This window comes from Euprymna scolopes, chromosome 16 (genome assembly GCF_053919585.1).
Source record: "Euprymna scolopes isolate OS-2025 chromosome 16, ASM5391958v1, whole genome shotgun sequence".
Classification (NCBI taxonomy): Eukaryota; Metazoa; Mollusca; class Cephalopoda; order Sepiida; family Sepiolidae; genus Euprymna; species Euprymna scolopes.
In genome coordinates, this window is record NC_136497.1 from 75,131,634 (window position 1) to 75,152,533 (window position 20,900).

The 20,900-nt window shown below is 35.5% G+C and overlaps 1 protein-coding gene across 1 annotated transcript; it reads left to right on the forward strand.

Annotated features, from left to right (window-relative positions):
• Positions 1–3,116: 3,116 nt before the first annotated feature.
• Positions 3,117–3,545, forward strand: LOC145296189 (uncharacterized). The gene has a single exon (XM_080142398.1). It carries the CDS (start codon positions 3,117–3,119, stop codon positions 3,543–3,545), a length of 429 nt encoding a protein of 142 aa, XP_079998524.1.
• The last annotated feature ends 17,355 nt before the right edge of the window (positions 3,546–20,900 follow it).

Below are 20,900 nucleotides of genomic sequence, written 5' to 3' on the forward strand. Positions count from 1 at the left end.
TTCTCCTTTCTTCCTCCAAACGTAAGAAGCATCCATATGGCCAAACAATTCAATTTTTGTTTCGTCAGTCCACAAAATACTTGAGAAAACGGACTATGGAAAATTCACATGGGTCCTAGCAAACTTTAGACGTGCTGCAAGGTGTTTTCCGGTGTGCAATGGAGTCCTTCTTGGTCTTCTTCCTTTCATACCATTTTCATACAGAGTCCTTTGCAATGTTTGCCTTGATATTTTTATGCCAGAAGATTCCAGATTTTCTAAAATGTCCTTAGTAGTGGTGGTTGGATTTGCATCAACACTTCTTCCAATATTCCTGGTGGCTCTAGCAGACAGTTTCCTTTTCCTTCCTCTACCAATCAAGTTGTTTGTTGTGTGGTGGCTCTGGAAATTTTTGACGATGCTCTGTACTGTTGCTGTAGGGACCTCAAATTTCTTGGAAATTGACTTGTAACCTAAACCATCCTTATGTGAATTCACAATTTTAGTCCTAAGATCATTACTAAGCTCTTTTTTCTTCCCCATTCTAATAATTTTTATTCTTTTATTGGTTTTCAGTTGATATCATTTTAATTTCTGAAAAATGCAAAAAACGAAATGAAATTAATCAAAGGTTGTATAAAAGCATTCAAAATAAGAATCAAACAGGAAACAAACAGTCAGAAACTCGATTAATACTGAAAAAATAAGGGGGTATGATTATTTTTGAACATTGCAGATTTTATAAATAGCTGTATATTTCTTTTATTACAAGTATCCCGAGATTTTAAAATGACGAAAATGATCAGAAGAGGTTTATTAAGAATATGTATCAATATGGACGTAAACAATAAATTCTTACAAAGTTACACCTAATAAACTCAATTTTCAAGAGGGGGGTATGAATAATATCGGGCACAAGTGTATATATATATACACATATATATATACATATTTATATATACATACATATATATATACACATACACACACATGTATACTAGACTACCCGTGACCCGTTGGGTCATTATGTTATATTAGCTATGGAATTCATGTATGAGTGTGACACTTGTGACGTAAAGAAAATAGGGTTTTTTTTTTTGACATAATAGAAACATTTCTATGAAAGTATATTAAAATGAAAAAAGAATATATATAGATTTCTATTAGTCGTTCTGTTTATTATAATTGATGATTTTTGAAAAAAAAAAATACAGTTACTGAATTATAAGTGGTTGACCATACTTAAATGTGCACTGAACAGATACCATAATACTTATTATAGTTAAATTCAAATTTTGATATATCTGGGTTTTTTTATTTTTACATCGTTCATTTCTGTATTACGATTAAGTTATTTTAAAACCCACTCTTCCCATGTTAAATAATAATTTCGAAATAATAACGTTAATATTTCAGTGTGCAGGTCATGCGTGCATGCGCAACCAGATGTCGTAAATCAGAAAGTGGGTTACATATATCGTTACAAGGTCATTTGAGTTTTATAATTATATATATATGTATATATATATGGGGAGTATTCAAGTTCTAATCTCCTGACCGGTGGTAATCGTGACTCTGTGTACTGATGATTCCCGAAAGGGAACACTCGTGTCTGTAGATATTAAAAATAATTATGGTAAGAATTATGTCTTCCCCTTTTAGAATTGGGTTCTTATTGTTGAGCACATTATGTTGAAATGAAAAAAGATGGTCGTGCGCAAATCGTGATGTTAAAATTATTTGATCACTTTCGACTTTCTTGAATGCCTTTTACACTTTATATGAATCTTAATTTAAACTATATTCTCGCCGCCGTTCACGTTGGTCAAGGTTTCTTTTCCTTGTTAATGGAGTCAGAGATGTCTTTGTGGTCAGATCCGAATCTCCTGACTGGCGATAATTGGGACTACCGGCACTGACGATACTCGAAATGGATGAAATACTAGTTTCTGTATATATATATATATATATATATATATATATATATATATATATATATATATATATATATTCCCCTTTTCCCCGTGCATCCTCATACTTTCGCTACACCGATGAAGACTGAAGGATCAGTCGAAAATTATGTACTTATAAAAAAAGATTTTTAATTTTTTTTCACAATATTATTTTGTATTCCTGCACGTCACCAATTGAAAACGAATAAAGAAAAGTTATAAGCTTTTATACTTTTCGTATTCTTTTTTATTCACACACACATATATATATATATATATATATATATATATATATATATATATATATATAGATAGATAGATATAGATATAGATAGATAGATAGATAGATAGATAAACTTCAAAGAGAACTGCGGAAAATGAAAAACGACTGGTGGACGAAAAAAGCAGCTGAAATTCAGAACCTGGCAGTCAGAAATGACTCTAAAGCGTTCTTTGCATCGTGAAGAAATGTACAGACCACAGGGTGCTTGCTTGCTCTGTGAAGAGCATTAATGGCAGTGTGCTCCATACAGAGAAACACACGATAATGGAGAGATGGAAGGAACACTTCGAACTTCGGTTGAACCCAGAAACACGTGCTGAAGACGGTACTGATAACATACCTCAACTGCCTATTAGACACCAAATGGATGATTTACCAACAGCAGATGAACTTAACATGGCCATAAAGAGGACAAAGAACGAAAACACTGCAGGACCAGATAACATACCACCAGAAGTTTGGAAGCATGGTGGAGCAGCTCTGAGAAGTCAATTACTACAACTTTTCCACATCTGGATATCAACAGCAGAAGTTCCCCAGGATTTCAAAGATGCCAACATTATGACAGTGTATAAGAGAAAAGGGGACAGGGCGGAATTTTTTTTTTTTTTTTTACATAGAGGTCACCACTTATCAAGGCCCACCAGAAGCCACTCGGGGATAAGGGTTATTTTGTGTACAGTTATCAATGGGGTAGTGTTGCAGTATTAATTACTTTTGGATATTTGATAAAGTGTCATTACTTAAGGGGGCGGTTCACCAGGAATTTGTTTATGTTGGACTTGGATACATTCATGTTGAAGTAAGGAGGGAAACAGGCAAGCGGTAGAGAGTTCCACAGGCATGCAGTTCTCTGCGGGAACCACAGAGGAATCTCCCTTCTGTCTGTTGCTGGGAAGACTATGGCCAAAATCCTACAGTATCGACTACAGGCCTTGGCTGAAGACATTCTACCGAAGAGCCAATGTGGATTCAGGGCCAACAGATCCACACAAGATATGATCTTTGCCCTCCGACAATTACAGGAAAAGTCCATTGAACAACGTCAACCTCTCATTGTCACCTTTGTAGATTTTAGTAAGGCCTTCGACACAGTTGATAGAGACATGCTTTGGAAGTTACTGAGACGCTATGGTTGCCCACAGACCTTCACAAGAGTACTGTGCAGTTTCCATATTGGCATAACTGCTCACGTTTGCAGGGGCAATGGATGCTCAGACTGCCTTAGCGTTGGACACGGTGTCAAGCAAGACTGTGTCCTCGTGCCAACTCTGTTTATAATCTTCCTTGCTGCTGTCCTGAAAAGCATGCCTGAAGGAAGAACTTGGTGATCTCTACATCCAAACCAGAAGTGATGTTGACCTTTTCAACCTCAGACGCTTGAGAGCAAAAACCAGGACACATGAATTAATGATCAAGGAACTATCTTTGCTGATGATTCAGCACTTGTGAACCACAGCTCCCAAGCAATGCAAGACTTAGTGATAGCATTTACCGAGGCATCCAAGAAATTTGGATTGACAATCAACATCAAGAAGACAAGTTTTGATTCAAGACACCCGTGACACAAAGATTAACCCCAGAGAAGTACTCCTGAATGGTACCCCATTGGCGAAAGTTGAACAGTTCACCTACCTAGGCAGTACCATTACGAACACTGGAAAAATCGATGAAGAACTGTGAAACAGATCCAAGCGGCTGCATCAGCCTTCAGAAAATTGAGAGACCATCTGTGGAATCAGAGAGGAATCAGATTAAAGCCAAGATGAAAGTATACAGAGCTATTGTCCTACCGTCACTCCTGTACAGCTCAGAAACCTGAACTCTCTACAAATGCCACTTCAAGAGATTAAACCTGATACAACAAAGGCACCTCCGTTATCTAATGGATATCTCTTGAAAAGACCATGTATCGAATTTTTAAGTACTAGGAAAGGCTATCGTAACAGACCAACTGAGATGGACAGGATATGTCACGCGCATGTCAGACAACAGACTACCTAAAGCAGTTTTCTTTGGTGAGCTCAAAGAAGGTACACGACCCCTAGGTGCATCGAAACTGCGCTATAAAGACGTGTTCAAGAGACATTTAAAAAACACAAACCAACTCAACGACTGGAAAAGAAAAGCTGAAGATCGGATAGTTTGAAGAAGTGTTGTATCAGGTGCAGCCGATGTCATTAGAGATCAAAGCATTGCTGCTTGGGAAGCAAAAAGAGCGCGACTACAGGCGCCACTACCCAGATTTCCTGCCATCAGGTGTCACATGTGCGGCCGGGATTTCAGAGCTCTGATCGGACTCACATCGCACATTCGACACAGGCACTAACCGACCTCCTCGTCATCATTGAAATTGACGGATTGCCCAAGAGAGATATATATACTTGAATACACAGAGCAAACACGTATAAATTCCCCAAAAGATTATCATTTATTTATTCGGCCTACCACCAAAATATTCATAATGTTCATAATGTTTGCATTTATCTTTTTCTTGGTTATGCCATCATCAGCAATTGTATAATGGATACAACTGAAAAGTCTACAGGGAAACTTTGCTGCATTTCAATTTTATAATTCGTATTATTTTAGAAGTTTTTTTTTTTACAATCTTTATTATTTACTTCCATCCACATCGCAGCATCTTCGTAGCACGTGCCACTTATATGTCCTTATAGCCTATGACGTCAATATATATTCTATTATCATTTACAGGCAAACTTAACATAGTGTATTTACAAACCTAAATTATGTCGATTCGTGGTCTTTTTGCAGACGTAATTTATTATTATTTTCAGTCGTTATCTCATTTTCTTCTTTAAAATTCAAAGTTAATGTTAATTGATAACAGTCCCGTATTTACTTCCGGTTCTGATAGCAAAACTTAACAAAACAACGCGAAAAACAATAATAAAAAATATAATAATCTAAAATGAAATTAATTATATGTCTGTTTTATTTTTTCTATTTGGAGTATCACCACTTATCAAGGCTTGGAGGCCACTCAAGGATAAGAGTTAAGTGCTAGGTTGATGGCTAGACAAGATCAGTAATTGGGAAGGGCTAGATTATATAAACATAATAGGAATTTATTCATATTAGATTTGAAAACGACCATGGTATAGTCAGATGGGAAGCAGACAAACAGTATTGCGTTTCACAGATGGACACTTCTAGGAAGGAAACTCTGCTGGAATCTTTGATTAATTTTGGCCACAGATAGGAAGTGAAGAAAATTAATCTTATTGTATTATTTGAGACATTATATCTTATCTGTATCTATCTATAAAAGTGAAATTGTCTGTGTGTGTACATTTCCCTACCAAACTACTCTGTTAATTTTCAGTCTACAAGCTCGAGATTTGATATAAGGCGTATTGAGATTTGGGGAAAATCTTTTTATCGGTTTTCCGCCAGAAATTTGGCTGTCAAGGGGTCAAAGTTCAACGATTTGACCTTTGACAATTCTACCAAGCTCCTCCGCCAATTTTGGGTCTACACACTTGAAATTTTAGATGTAGGTTACTTGGACATGGATCAAACTTTTTAATTCAATTTAAGCCCAAAACAATAAATGTTAAAGGGGAAAAATTGGGTTCAAACTTTTAAATAATTTGACTTCTGTGGTCTCTATCAAATTGCTCAGCCAATTTTTGGTCTAAACATTTGAAATTTTACATAAAGTCTATTCAGGCATAGAGCAAGCTTTTTAATCGTTTTTTTTTTTTCAGAAAATTTGCCTGCTAAGGAGTCAAAGTTCAAAAGATTTTACCTTTGTGGTCTCTAGTAAACTATTCAACCAATTTTGGGTCTAAACATTTGAAAACTATAATATAAGTCTCACCTGTCTGTTTAAATGTATGTATGTATGTATGTATGTATGTATGTATAGCTCGCAAAAACTTTGGACAGAGGCGACGGATTTTCACAAGATCTATATCGTTTGGAAGCTCGGTCTTTCGGATGAGAAATATCGAAAAATTGGTCAAAAACATTACTTCCTTCACCTTCAATTGAGCACTTTTCTACAGGGTGGGGATGCTTTTTTTCGCCGATATTTTCGAAAGTGATCCCCTCTTTTCGATTGTCTAGCCTTAATTTAAACCTACTTTAATTCTGATTTGGTGATGGGCGCAACAGCTTATGCATCATGTGTTTTTTTTTTTTTCACTTTCTTCTTCCTGCTTTGCGGTACGGATTCGAGCCTGCCTGTCTATTACCACTTTTTTCCTTTCTCTTTCTATTTTTTTTTCTCAACCAACACCCTTACACTCACCTCCACTTTCTTTTCCGACTTCGCATCATGGGTTCAAGCCTGACTGCCTATTACAACTTTTTATGGCTCAACACACACCTAAAAATACCCGGGCAACGCCAGACACCAAGGCTAGTTTTACATAAAGGGTATTCAGAAATGCAGCAAGCTTTTTTATCAGTTTTTGGGCGAAAATTTGGCTGCCAAGAGATCAAGTTTTAAAGAGTTGACCTTTGCAAACTCTACTAAACTCCTCCGACAAATTTTGGTCTAAATACTTGAAATTTTTGATGTAGGTTATTTGGACATGATTCAAACCTTTGAAGATATACAGTGTGTCACAAAAATGAGTACACCCTTCACATTTCTTAAAATATTTAAGTATATCTCTCCATGGGACAATACTGAAAAAATGATTTTTTGACATAATGAAAAGTAGTCTGTCTGCAGCATATATAACAGAGTTAATTTATTTTCCCCTCAAAATAACTCAAAATATAGCTATTAAAACCTTAATCCCTGGCAACAAAAGTGAGTACACTCCTTACGAAAAGTTGTCAATATTAACATACAACATGCTAACTCTAAATATTTTGTGTGGCCACCATCATTATTCAAAACTGCCTTTACCAGAGCTTCCCATGTAACCACTGGAATGCTCTTCCCTCTTCAATTACAACGTTGCGGAGCTGGCATATATTTGAGACTGTTGAGCGCCTCCACCTTCTGCTTGAGGATGCCCAAAAGACGTTATATTGGGTTCAAGTCTGGAGACTTACTTGGCAAGTACGTCACCTTTATCCTTAGCCTCTTCAGTAAAGCAGTGGTTGTCTTGGATGTGTGTTTTGGGTCATTGTTCTGCTGGAAAACTGCTTTGCAACCGAATTTCTGGAGAGAGGGGATCATGCTCTGCTGCAGTATTTAACAGTACATGTTGGAGTTCATCTTTCTCCTCAATGAAATGTAACTCTCCAATATCTGCAGCACTCATGCAGCTCCAGACCATGACATTCCCACCACCATGCCTGACTGTAGGCATGACACTTATCTTTGTACTCCTCACCTGGTTGCTGCCACACATGCTTAAGGCCATCGGGACCAAACAAATTAAATTTCGCCTCATCAGGCCATAGGACATGGTTCCAGTAATCTATGGGCTTTTTTGACATGCCCTCGGCAAACTGTTTGCTGTGTCACAAAAATGAGTACACCCGGGCTTCTACACATCAGTTTGGGGAGTACAAAATAAGTGTTAATGTTGTTAAGCCAGAAAAGAAGCAAAGGTCGTGTAATGGAGACAGGAAGTATGCCGATATATGATAAAAACATTATATTTATTTACAGCAGATACAAGATTAATAGTAGTAGTAAGAAATAGTAGGAGTTCAGTGAGAAGAGATTATAAGTAACTTTACTTGCGTTATAGTATTTGATGAGAGGTCGACGGCAAGGTCAGGGAGCGGACTGGCGATGCCAGGTCGTAGAACGTTATCATTACGTCTTCACTTGTTGAGAGTTCCAGCGAAAAGAGAATGAATAATACAAAACGGAAGTGAACGTAGCTGTAACGCTCCCTGGTGGCAAGGCATAGTGTTACCAGAGTAAAAGGGCGATAATCGTGTTTACCTTAAGGTCATCTGTTTGTATGTATGAGTTCGCTTGTGTAGGTAATTTTTACACAGAAAATAATCTTTGCTCTATAATCCATAATTATTTATTTTTCTGTTAGTTCCAATTTCTTTTATTTCCCACCTATTTCCGAACACAGATCTTCAGATATAAATTCATCTCGCAATTCACTGCCTTTGCTAATACTCCAGATTACACTAATACTGTACATTATGTATTCAATGCATGCAAGTTTTATTTATTAACCCCATATATTTAATATCCCAGTTTAATCTTAAAAACGAGGATTTCTGTACATGAAACATTTTAATTGCAACACGATCATGCAAACTTCTATTCATAGTATGTTTATATTGCAGACCAATTAATTTGGTCTCAGGTGTGAAAGCACATATCTAGATTGGTGTAAGAAGTTGTGGCTTATGTCTTTTTTCTTGTTAAGTAAATTATCATCAACAACTATGATATGAAAGGATTCTAGGATGCAAAGATTGCATCTTTTGGGTTTACTCGGATTACATTTTTCTACACAATATAGACCTTTTCAATTTGAACTTTGTGTTATTGTCACATAATTCTCTGATACATTTATAGTTCTGTTTTATTAGAATCGGACGTCGTGTTCATCCTTCGAAATCGAAGATGACCATGACATCAGTGAGTAAAAGTATTGTTTTTGTGCTTCCGGAGATGACTTGTAAGGCCGATCTGGGAATGGAAGGCTCTGCCACAAGTTGAACAGTGGTGAGCAGGTGTTGTGGGGACAGAGCTTGTTGCTCTGGCTTTGTGAGTTGCACGCTCCTGTACTGCTTTGAGGGTTCTTCTCTCTTCAGCTGTTTCAGCTCCTTTGTTGATGAGGTGACGCCAGTGAGGTCTGTCTGATGCAGGCGATTCCCAGGACTCGGTACTGATGTTGAAGTCTTTGAGGGAGACTTTGAGGTTGTCCTTAAAGCGTTTTTTTGGTGCTCCGACTGAACGCTTGCCTTGGCACAGCTCACCATACAGGAGTTGCTTTGGGATTCTTTCATCTGGCATACAGGAGACGTTACCCGCCCATCTCAGTTGGGTCTTTCGAATGGTAGTAGTTATGCTGGGAAGAGTAGCACTTTTTAGCATCTCTTTATCGGACTTTGTCTGGCCATCTGATATGGAAGAGATTTCGGAGACATCTCAGGTGGAAGTGATTCAACGTTTTTTCATGCCTTCTGTAGGTAGTCCATGTTTCTGAGTCATAGAGCAATATGGTGAGGACAACTGTTCTGTAAACCTTCAGCTTGGTGTCAATGCTGATTCCTCTATTTCTCAAACTTTGCTTCTGAGTCTCCTGAATGTGCTGCTTGCCTTGGCGATTCTGTTGTTAATTTCCAGATTGATTATGGCTGTGTGAGATAGTGCTGGCCACATAGGTGAAGGTCTCAACCGCTTGAAGGTTCTGTTCCTTGACTGAGATACTTGACTCATGATACAGATTTCTGGGAGCTGGTTGGAACATAACTTCGGTCTTGTGAGGCCAAAGTTGTCACAGGCTACAGAGAATTTGTTCATCTGGTCTTGCATTTCTCGCTCGTTGCTGGCATTGAGGGCACAGTCATCAGCAAAAAGAAAGTCACTCAGCACTACTTCTCTTACCTTGTCAAAGTCTGTAGTCTCCTTGTGTTAAACAGCTTTCCATCTCTTCTGAATTTAATGTTGATGCTTGGTGACTGGTCGCTGAAAGCGTCAAATAGCATTGCAGAAAACATCAAGCTGAACAGTGTGGGGGCAAGAACACAGCCCTGTTTAACTCCATTTGTTACCGGAAAAGCCTCCGAGGGTTTACCCTCGTCAAGGACGCGCTCCATCATGCCTTCATGGAATTGACGAACTACTGTGATGAAAGTACTTGGGCAACCGAATTTCTTCATTATTTTCCACAGAACATCTCGACTGACTATATCAAATACCTTGGTCAAGTCGATAAAGGTTGCGTAAAGGTCTCGGTGCTGTTCGATGCATTTCTCTTGAAGCTGACGAGTGGCAAAGATCATGTCAGTGGTCCCCCGACCAGCGCGGAAACCACATTGACTCTCCAGCAGGATCCCTGTTCCAGGTGACCAAGTAAGCGGTTGAGGAGGATGCGAGCCAAGATCTTTCCTGCTATGGACAGGAGAGAGATACCATGGTGGTTATCGCAGGATTGGCGATTTCCTTTTCGCTTATAGATGTGAACGATTGTGGTATTGTCCCTTCCTCCACATGATCTGATACAAGCAGGTCAGCTGTTCCTGCAAGGCTGCAGTTCCGGACTTGTAAACCTCAGCTGGGATGGCATCTTACCCTGGAGCTTTTCCACTGGTTGACTGCTGAATGGCTTTGCTGACCTCTTCGATTGATGGGGGAGTGTCGAGCTGTTGATTGATGGGGACTTGGGGAGACGTTCAATTGCTATATCATTGATGGCTCCAGGACGATTGAGCACTTCGTTGAGATGATCAGCCCATCTGTTGAGGATCTCCTTTTTTCCCGTGAGTAGAGTTGAGCCGTCGGCACTGAGCAGAGGAGAGAATCACAAAGACTGTGGTCTGTAAACTGCCCTTAGTGCATCGTAAATATTCTTTGTATCGTGTTTGTCTGCGTAGCCTTGGATTTCATCTGCCTTAGCACTGAGCCAGGAATTCTGCATTGAATGCAGCTTGGATTGGACTTGTTAGAGAAGGCAGTTTTTTTCGCCACACAAGCTGAGTCATTTTGATGCGCTCTTAGTAGGCGTTGTTTTTCCTGCAACAAGTTATGGATCTCAGGATCATTTTCGTCAAACCAGTCCTGGTGGTGTTTGGTGGCAGGACCTAGAATGTCAAGAGCAGCAGAGTGAACAATATCTCTGAAGGATGACCAGCTGTCTTCAACGCTGTTGTGATTGAGATTGAAGTTAGCAAGTTTACTATGTATGCTGCTCTGGAATTCCTCTGCTGTTTTAGGACATTTCAATTTGGCTGTATTGAGCCTCTTGGCTGTTTTTTTACCCTGAGGCCTTCTCTTTGGTTGGATGAAGAAGTTGAATTTGGAGATGATGAGATGGTGGTTGGTCCAACAATCAGCCCTGCACATGGCTTTGGTCAGTCTAACATCCTGCCTGTCCTTGACTCTGGTAACGACATAGTTGATTTGATGCCAGTGCCGAGAGCGTGGATGCATCCATGTGGTTTTATTGTGATTTGGGAGGCGGCACATAGTGTTTGTGATATTGAGATCATGTGACGCACAGGTTCTTAGGAGGAGGAGGAGTCCATTGCTATTGCATTTGCCTACTCCATGCCTTCCAATGATGTTGTGCCAGACTTGATGATCTTTGATGCATTGAAGACACCAAGAATTACAAGCTTCTCCGACTGAGGGACTGAGGAAATGAGAGAGTCCAGCATAAAACTTGTCTTTGACCTCATCAGTAGGTGGCTTCAAAAGTATATATGTTTTTTTTTAAATGGACCGGATTAATGTCCTCCTATTACTTTCAACTATGCTACACTCATACACTACATGCGAAAAAAAGTAATCCCATGCCTAAAAGGTACTTATTATTAGCATTATAAGTAGCTAAAATAGTTGATGCTAAGAGAAATAGATTTAACTATAAAACAAAAGGGAATATCACAACAAATATTGTTACTATTTTTAGTTAATGGATGTTGGAAATGATAATTTAATAATGGTTTGTTGCTAATTTTATCACATGGGATGTTCTTCATGAAAATTGGGTAAAATTCTTTAGGCATGTTGCTAAGTATGTGCATGATGTAAGATGCATTAAAACAGATCCAATTTCTACACCATTTTTATTCTTAATTGTATTACTACCAGTTGATTGAAGATTATTTGTATTGTTTTTCTTTATATTAGAATGCCCATATCCATTGTCTGATATTTTCAAGATTATCAACTCATTCTTCATCCAATTTATCCTTAATATAATTTATCTCTTTTCTATAGCTGAACCTAGCTAATGCTGTGGTTTTATTACTGAATAAATGTTTATTGGAAGGTAGTTTAGATATTCTTTTAGAGATACTATATATACATATATATAAACTGGAACGAATACATTGAGGACATTGAAAGGCTGCTGCAAAGAACATGGATTCCCTCTATCAAGTTAGAATACTATTCACACCTCGCCCATGCATGGAATATTGTTGCCATATTACCACTAGCCTCTCTCTCTCTCTCTTGGATAGGGTAAAAAAAAAGTTTTCAATCAAATAGGTCACACTTTGTCAACTAAGTTCCAACCGCTGTTCCATTGCCACAATGTTTTACAAATATTTTAATGGAATGTGCTCTGATGAACATGTTGCACTTGTTTCCCCTCGATGTACGTATCCCCAACAAAGCAGCTTAGCAACAAAATCTCACCCCTTCACTGTTGAGGTCACTAAATGCCAGAAAGGTTTCTACTCTAATAGTTTCTTCCCTCGGACAGCTGGATTTTGCAATTTCCGTCCTGCTACCTAGTTCCCTGACTGTATGGATATGCAGAAGTTTAAAGGTAATGTAAATCAACATCTTGTTAGTCTCTCTCAGGCATAGTCCAAGTGGCGATATGCATTGTTAGGGGGTGAAAGCGAGTAACAAAAAATATGATAGAAATGTTTTATGTTGGATCTATCATTATGCTCAGTTAAGATTTTTAAATCAGGGAATATTGAGTTTGCAAAGTCAGTAACAGACAAAATCAAAAATTAGTCCGTCTGTTTACTATCTTTCTTTCTCTTTATATTTTCGCTCTCTCTCTCTATCTATCTATCTATCTATCTTTCTTTTACTCTCTAAATATGGGTTAAATAGTAACAATACTTGTGATATTTCCTCGGTGTTACAATGGAATTTTCATAACTTTTGTTTGATAGTTAAGTCTATTATCCCTGACAGTTAATAAACAGAGAGAGAGAGAGAGAGAGAGAGAGGGGGGGAGAGAAAGAGAGAAAGAGAGAGAGAGAAAGAAGGGTAAAAATAATGGTAAGACATGTGTAACTTTGAGTAATGTCCAAATTATGGCCAATTAAAACACTTGATTTTTGTAAATTAATTTTACTCAATCCTAAAGTAAAGAAATATTTTAACAGGACAAAAAGCCTTCAAGAAACAAATGTCATTAACTCTGCTTTAATAAACTAATATATATATAGTCATTAATAAACTAATATATATATAGTCATCCAAAGACAGACGGCTTTACTTATCACAGAGCTTCAGTCTGGCTAGATGAGCAAGTTCTTCGTCAAGATCGATAGATAACCGCTTTGTCATTAGTTGGTGTGTAACCCTATGCTATCGTCATTTGTCGTGAAGAAAGGGGGATTTTAATGCCTATGTATGGTAAAACATTCACATTTTCAATAATATATGTGTTTGTGTTTTAATTTTCTAACTGTTTTTTTTTTATGGAGATAAGGTATCCTACTGTAACATTGTGCACGTTTATATGTAGAGTTCGTCGCAATGAAACAGAAGAAAGGAAAAAAAAACTTGACTTACTTTTTCTCTTCTTAAAAAAAAGCCTTTATATCTGGTATTTCCAATAACGTATTTTTCTAACAATTTATACAGTTCATTTCTACTTCTCTGGCCGCGTGTATCTTTTCATTCTTCTCTAACATCACCCATGTGTCTCGAACACGTGCTTCTCTTGTCAAGTCCCGAACACCTTTTCTCCGAGCATCTGCTTTTCCTTCTCCAGCAACACGCCCTTTTATCTCTGTTGTGCCGTTACTTCACGCATCCGGCTTGGTAATTTGAATATATTTATGTGGCTGCTGCTGCTCCCAGTGTCAACGGCTGTGTTACACTGCCGGATGACAGATAATCCTCCACTATTTCAGTCACACCGACTGAGAGATATTTTTAAAATTGTAAACGTCCCTTTGAGTGTAATTGTTTGTATTTCTTGCACTTGGTTCACCGAGTATATTTGGCAGGTAGTTTTTGGAATTTATTTTCATGGGTTCGGTTTCTCCTATAATTACTGAAGTAATGGAGGTCTTCGTAAGATTCTTAAGACTTTTCTTTTCATGCGCGTTTTTGTGTATGTAACCCCATGTAAGACAGAAGAGGCGTAAACCAAGATCCCCATCAGAATGTCCAGTCTCTCTGTTTCGACTTTCCTCTAACCTTAGACTCAAAAGTATAACGTGTCATTTAGTAACATTTTATTCTGTTGTGTAGCTAGTCCCTTTTCAAGTTAAAGCTTTGTTTGTGATCAAAGAAAGTCTGGATTACTGGTGGAGTGGGTAGGATGTTCAAAAACACTAAGTATGCAATGAATCCAGTACATTAATACCGTTTCATATAGAAAAATCGTTTTTACTATATATATATATATATATATATATATATATATATATATATATATATATATATATATATATATATATATAAAGTAAATTCAATTAACTTTCTTGAAGTTATATACTTGGATTTTACTGTCACTGGATTATTTATCTTCCACCAGACTATCCATTCATGTGTAATCACCTTTTTCTTCACCATATTCCCTCTGCTTAACTTTTTTTTGTTTTCAAATAAGATCTTTGACTTACTCGTTGCTTCATAAAATACTTTTGCACGCAAAATCCGATCCCGCATTTTGCTAATTCCTACCCTCTGATGAGAAGGAAAGTATTTCTTCGAAACTCTGCGGATTAAGGACTATCCACTTATCTAGTGTTTCCTTTTCAGATTAAATATGTTTTTAACTCCTTTCAAAGTGATTTTTAACATGTTTTATTAACTGTTTGCTCGTATATATATATATATATATATATATATATATATATATATATATATATATATATATATATATATATATATACACTTATTAAGTGTTTCCTTTTCAGATGAAATATGTTTTTAACTCTTTTTCAAAGTATTTTTTAACATGTTTTACTAACTAGTTGCTCTTATATATATATATATATATATATATATATATATATATATATATATATATATATACATATATATATATATATATATATATATATATATATATATAAGAGCAACTAGTTAGTAAAACATGGTGTTTTTTTTTTGTTTTTTGTTTTTTTTTAAACCTTAATTTTTTTTTATTCATCCAGCCTTGACAGACGTGTTTTTAAATATTCTCTCCAGTACTTTTCTTTTAATGATTTGGAATTCATTCCATTTGCGCTTTTTCCAAGGAACTCTGCCTTTTGGATTATTTTGGACCATTTGCAATTTACCTATTGGATTGAAATTTAAAATCTACCGTTTTGGATTTTACCATTTTTGGATTTTTACCCTTCACCGGACTGTCCATTCATGTGAAATCCTTTTAGTTTTATTTTTCTTTTGCCTCCTGTTCCCCTTACCTCACCCTTTTTTTAACCACGTAAGATCTGTGACTTACTTGTAGTTTCATTAAATACTTTTATATGCAAAATCCGATCCTGCATTTTGCTAATTCCCGCCCTCTGATGTGAAGGAGAGTATTTCTTCGAAACTCCGCGGATTAAGGACTATCCACTTATCTTGTGTTTCCTTTTTTAAAATTAAATATGTTTTAACTCTTTTTCAAGATGTCTTTTAACATGTTTTATTAATCATTTGTTCATATATATATATATATATATATATGAATAAATGATTAATAAAACATATATATATATATATATATATATATATTCTAAAGTGAATGTGAAAGTAATTGATCAATATTAAATGGAAATTTTATATAATTTTATATAAAAGTTCATTTAATTTTAGTCAATATGGTATTACTTTTGTTGTGTTAAATAAGGTTAAATAAGTCATGATCTAAAATAATATATAGTACGTTAGTTATATGTTCTGATGTACAGAATCTGCTTACGTCATCACCATATTCAGTTTTACATGCTGGCATCTGTTGGACAACCTTCACAATATTGACTTCAAAACTATCAAATATCTCCACTGGACGATCCGTAGAAGTTTAATATCGAATGTAGCAGCAAATCCTAGGAACATAAAGCCTATACCAGAAAGATATACCAGAAAGATATACCAGAAAGAACAGTTGGAAATAAGTAATGCACCATCCACTGTCGCATTGCAATCCCTACAGCTACGTACCTAGAAAACGGAGACATAAATCTTGATATACTTATATGGGACAGGAACGAGAAAGAAGCAACCTTAGTAGAAGTTAATGTCCCCAATGATGCTGCGTTAAATAGGGCTGAGAGAGAAAAGATAACGAAATGCCAAGGTCTTATGTACGACATGATCAAAGCTTGATGACCAATACTTTTAGGAAAATGAGTGGTCTCAGCAATGACAGCAAGTGCAGGTTATTCTACCACACAGAGATAGAGAGTGTGAGCCACCTGACATCGATCTGTAAGGTTCTGCTGAAGGACGGAAACTATAGGATGTGACACGATGGAGTGCGTAAATATCTTCACTGGAACATCTGTAAAAAGTTGACTATCGAATGTAGCAGCAAATCCTAGGACCATATAGCAGAAAGAACAGTTGGAAATATGTAATGCACCGTCCACTATCACAATGCAATCCCTACAGCTACGTAACTAGAAAACGGAGCCATAAAACCTGACGTAGTGATATGGAATAAGAGGGAGAAAGAGAGAGAGAGAGAGAGAGAGAGAGAGAGAGAGAGAGAGAGAGAGAGTGACAGGGAGAGACGAAGCAAGAGTAATAGATACTGTATAAAATGATAGTGAGGTGTTCAAATAACAGAGAGAGAGAGAGAGAGAGAGAGAGAGAGAGAGAGAGAGAGAGAGAGGTGTAAAAATAATAGTAAGAGATTTTATTTTTGTAAATTAAAGCCAAGAAATATTTTAACAGGACATAACCTGCTACCTTAACTGTTCTACATTTCCTAACCCAAGAACTATCATACATTCTTTCAACAAAGTTTCTCGTTTTGCACATATCTCCCCGTACTGTTCATATGTAATCTCCCTCTGAGGTCATCCGAATTAAGCCTGTTTAAAACTCACATTAAACATCCATCGTATCATTCTCATAGCATTCCTCTTAATCAAACGCATACACACAACACACACTTGCATATATATATATATATATATATATATATATATATATATATATATATATATATATATATATATATATATATATGTATATATATATATATATATATATATATATATATATATATAAATGTAAATTTGGTTCGTTCCAAACGAATAAAACCATATTTCTACGTTACCAATTTATTTGAAATTTTCAGACAACCCATCTTTAGAGTCGAGGTATGTTTTTATGTTATTAAAATAAATTTACCTCGCGAATTATTAAAATATAAAATAAAATAAATATATATATATTTAACCGTTAGTGCGAATCTGTTCTGTTGATAAAACTGAACTTCCGGTTCGATTCATTTCACAGCCACGAATTGACGAAAGATTTCATTTTCTGTTTAGTAAGTAAAAAAAAAAAAACTTAATTCATTTGTTTATCTTCCAAATTTTTTTATTTTACACATTTTTTCTTTATTATATAAGGCCAAAAAAAAAAAGTTTGTCGCTTGCTTTTCGAGTTTTTTTTTTTTTTGTTTTTCGATATAAGATTGGTTGGTAATGGCCGAAAAATCAAGTTGTTGTTGTTTTTTTTAAAACGAAATTACATTTATTAAAATCCATTATTTCTGAGTAATGTTTTTTTTTTCCAGAAAGATAAAACCCTGAATTTTATCATAGAAAACAGAATAATGTAAAACTCTTTCTACTATTTTTAATTAACTTTTAAATGTTAAATTTTTCCAAAAAATTAAGAATTGACATTTTTTGTCTTGCACAAAAAACGTACATAAATATTTAAAAAAAAGGTTTTTGAACTAATTAATTTATTTATTTGTTGTCTAACTAAGATTTAGGATGATTTTCTATGCGAATATGCAAAAATATTATAATATAAGTGCCTGGATTTCAAATAATTCCACTTATTCATATAGGCAACCAGTTACTTCGCGTCGATCTAGAGTCTAGATCAATAATGTTTACGTTTGTGTTTACAAACTATAGAAGACCAAAAAGGCCATAAAAAACTTATTTTTCAGTGACGAAAATTTCAATGTATTATTAACGCTGAGGCTGGCCAGTATCAGATGGGTGACCATTTGTATGAGTTTGGTTTTTAATGTGTATGTGTGTGGGAGCCAGGCTCCCCAAAATGGGGGGGGGGGCAATTTAAAGCAGAATAAAAAAAAATTATTTCAGCGCGTTTGGTCCACCGTAGTCGAAAGGCGGCAAACGTTTTCAAACGGGATCGAAAAAATTATGCTATTTTTAACACAAAGGGCACAATATTTATCGAATTTTTTTTTTTTGTATCGATTCTTCAAAGCATGCCCTGTTTAATAATGGTCATGCATTATTCGGCTCGCTAAAAAAAAATTGTTAATTTATTTAGCAAAGATTTTAAAATGGCTTTTTTCGTATAAATATTAGATGGTACTTATGCAGAGAAGGTACCGTGCTGAAATAACGCTATTAAGAAAGCCATTCTTAACATGGGAAAGGGAGAGTGTTCTGTAACTATTTTATATTTTCACCTAACAATTTAATAAACAAAAGATAGTACTTATGCAGAGAAGGTACCATGCTGAAATAATACCGTTATTTAGAAAGCTATTCTTAACATGGGGAGGGAGTTTTGCATCTATTCTAAAATATGAATGCTTTTTCTTTATTAAAGAAATTGGGTACTCGTGCACGTATTGATCCGTGCTGAAATAATAACGTTATTATTTAAAAAGCCATTCTTAACATGGGGAGAAGAGGGTGTTTTGTAACTATTCTGGACTTTCACGTAACAATTTAATAAACAAAAATTAAACTTAAGCAGACAAGGAACAGTATTAACATTATTTAGAATACAATTGAATAATAATAAAAAAACAAACTTTAATTAAACTTGGAAATACGATTTAATAAATAGTACGGATCGGTAAGTGCATTAGCACCATAAATTTGTCTAATTCTTAATTTCTTATGTTATTGGAAAAAAAAAAAAAAAAGGTAAATATGAGGAATTACTCCACCCCCGAAAATTCCTTTAAAATTACCACTCCTTTAGGTTTTTGGGGTCGCTGAAAACGAAAATAACCTTTATAATTAAGGCAAACGAGTAGTTTCCAAGATATGAAGAAATGTTAGTTTAAAAAAGTGAAGGATCACTTTTCCATAATAATTTAATGTAAAATGATCACCCATTTTGTGGCCACGATTTTTGGGGTGGGGGCTTTCTTTCTACCCTTGGAAAATCCTTTAAAATTACCTGCTTAAATTGATAGGAGGGGCGGGGGGTCGGCTGCCAAAACACCTCCCCCCCCCCACACACACAGAAAAATGCCCCTCTCTCAGGTGGCCAGAAAGTGGGTACTCATTCTAAGTTAAATTTAAATTGAAAAGTGATCACCCACTTTTCGAAAAAGTAATTTCTTCATATCATGAAAACTTTCTTTTTGCGACGGAAACGGTTTGCAGATTCGTTTTTAGTACACTGAAATCTACAATAAAATGTTTCGTTATATACGAACATGAGACGGGCCTAAAAGTAAAATAATACCGGATTTTTGGGACAGATTTGCCATTTAGTTGTATAATATCCTCAAACCAGGTAATCTCTAAAAGGGACTCTTAAAAGTCGTTACCTGTATCGATCAAAATTTAAAACCACTGATTATATGTCAGCCTACATCACAGTAACATATATTGAGTGAGTTCCTAACAGTATTTTGTATAGTTTTTTAGTTTAAACTCATTTTCCAAAAATTTCACCAAACTTAACGTGTTCGGTAGTCTGTCGCCATTTGTATTTTTCAAATATACCGATAAACACTGCATGTTTTTGAACTGATTAAACATTATAAATTACATAAAAACACTACAATCTTATCCAGTTAGGTAGAACATTTACTTTTCTTACCTTTGATTACATTTATTTGTTATATATTTATTTTTTGACAACTTCTTTGTATCTGTTAATACAAACCCTTTTCATTTAATGTAACGTTTAGTCAGCTCGAAAAACAGTGTTTATCGGTGTATTTGAAAGATACAAATGGTGGCAGACGCTGTTGATTATGTTAAGTTTGAAAAAGTGAATTAAAACTAAAAAACTATACAAAATACTGTCACAAACCCACCGATTATGTCAGCTTATGTCATGGTAACATATTCGGTGGGTTTTTGACACTGTATTGTATAGTTTTTAGTTTTCAACTTAATTTCCCAAACTTAACGTATTCAACAGTCTGCAACCATTTCTGTTTTTCCAGCCGATTAAACATTTTACCTTACATAAAAACACTAAACAATTATCCAGTTAGGTAGAAATGTAACTTACCTTACCTTTGCTTTCATTTGTTTTTGGACAACTTTTTCGAATCTGTGTATAGTAACCCCCCCCCATCACTCAAATATTAATTACTAACTCAAATTTTTGTATACAGAAAAGAAAAGAAAGAAAAAAAAACATTTAGCGTTTCAACGTTAGCTTTATCCACTAATTGTTGGTCGAGCCCAAGCCATGATTGACGGTAATCCTGAGGATCAGGATCCAATTCTGTAAGAGTACCATTTTTTTCATTTTTTTTTTTTTTTTTTAGAGTGGATTGCTGTACTAAGAATATAAGAAACATGTATTTTCTCTTTTTATTAGAATTTTCCATTACACCAAATTGAGCCACAGCAACGCGTGGCAGGGTACAGCTAGTATATATATATATATATATATATATATATATATATATATATATATATATATACAGCATAAT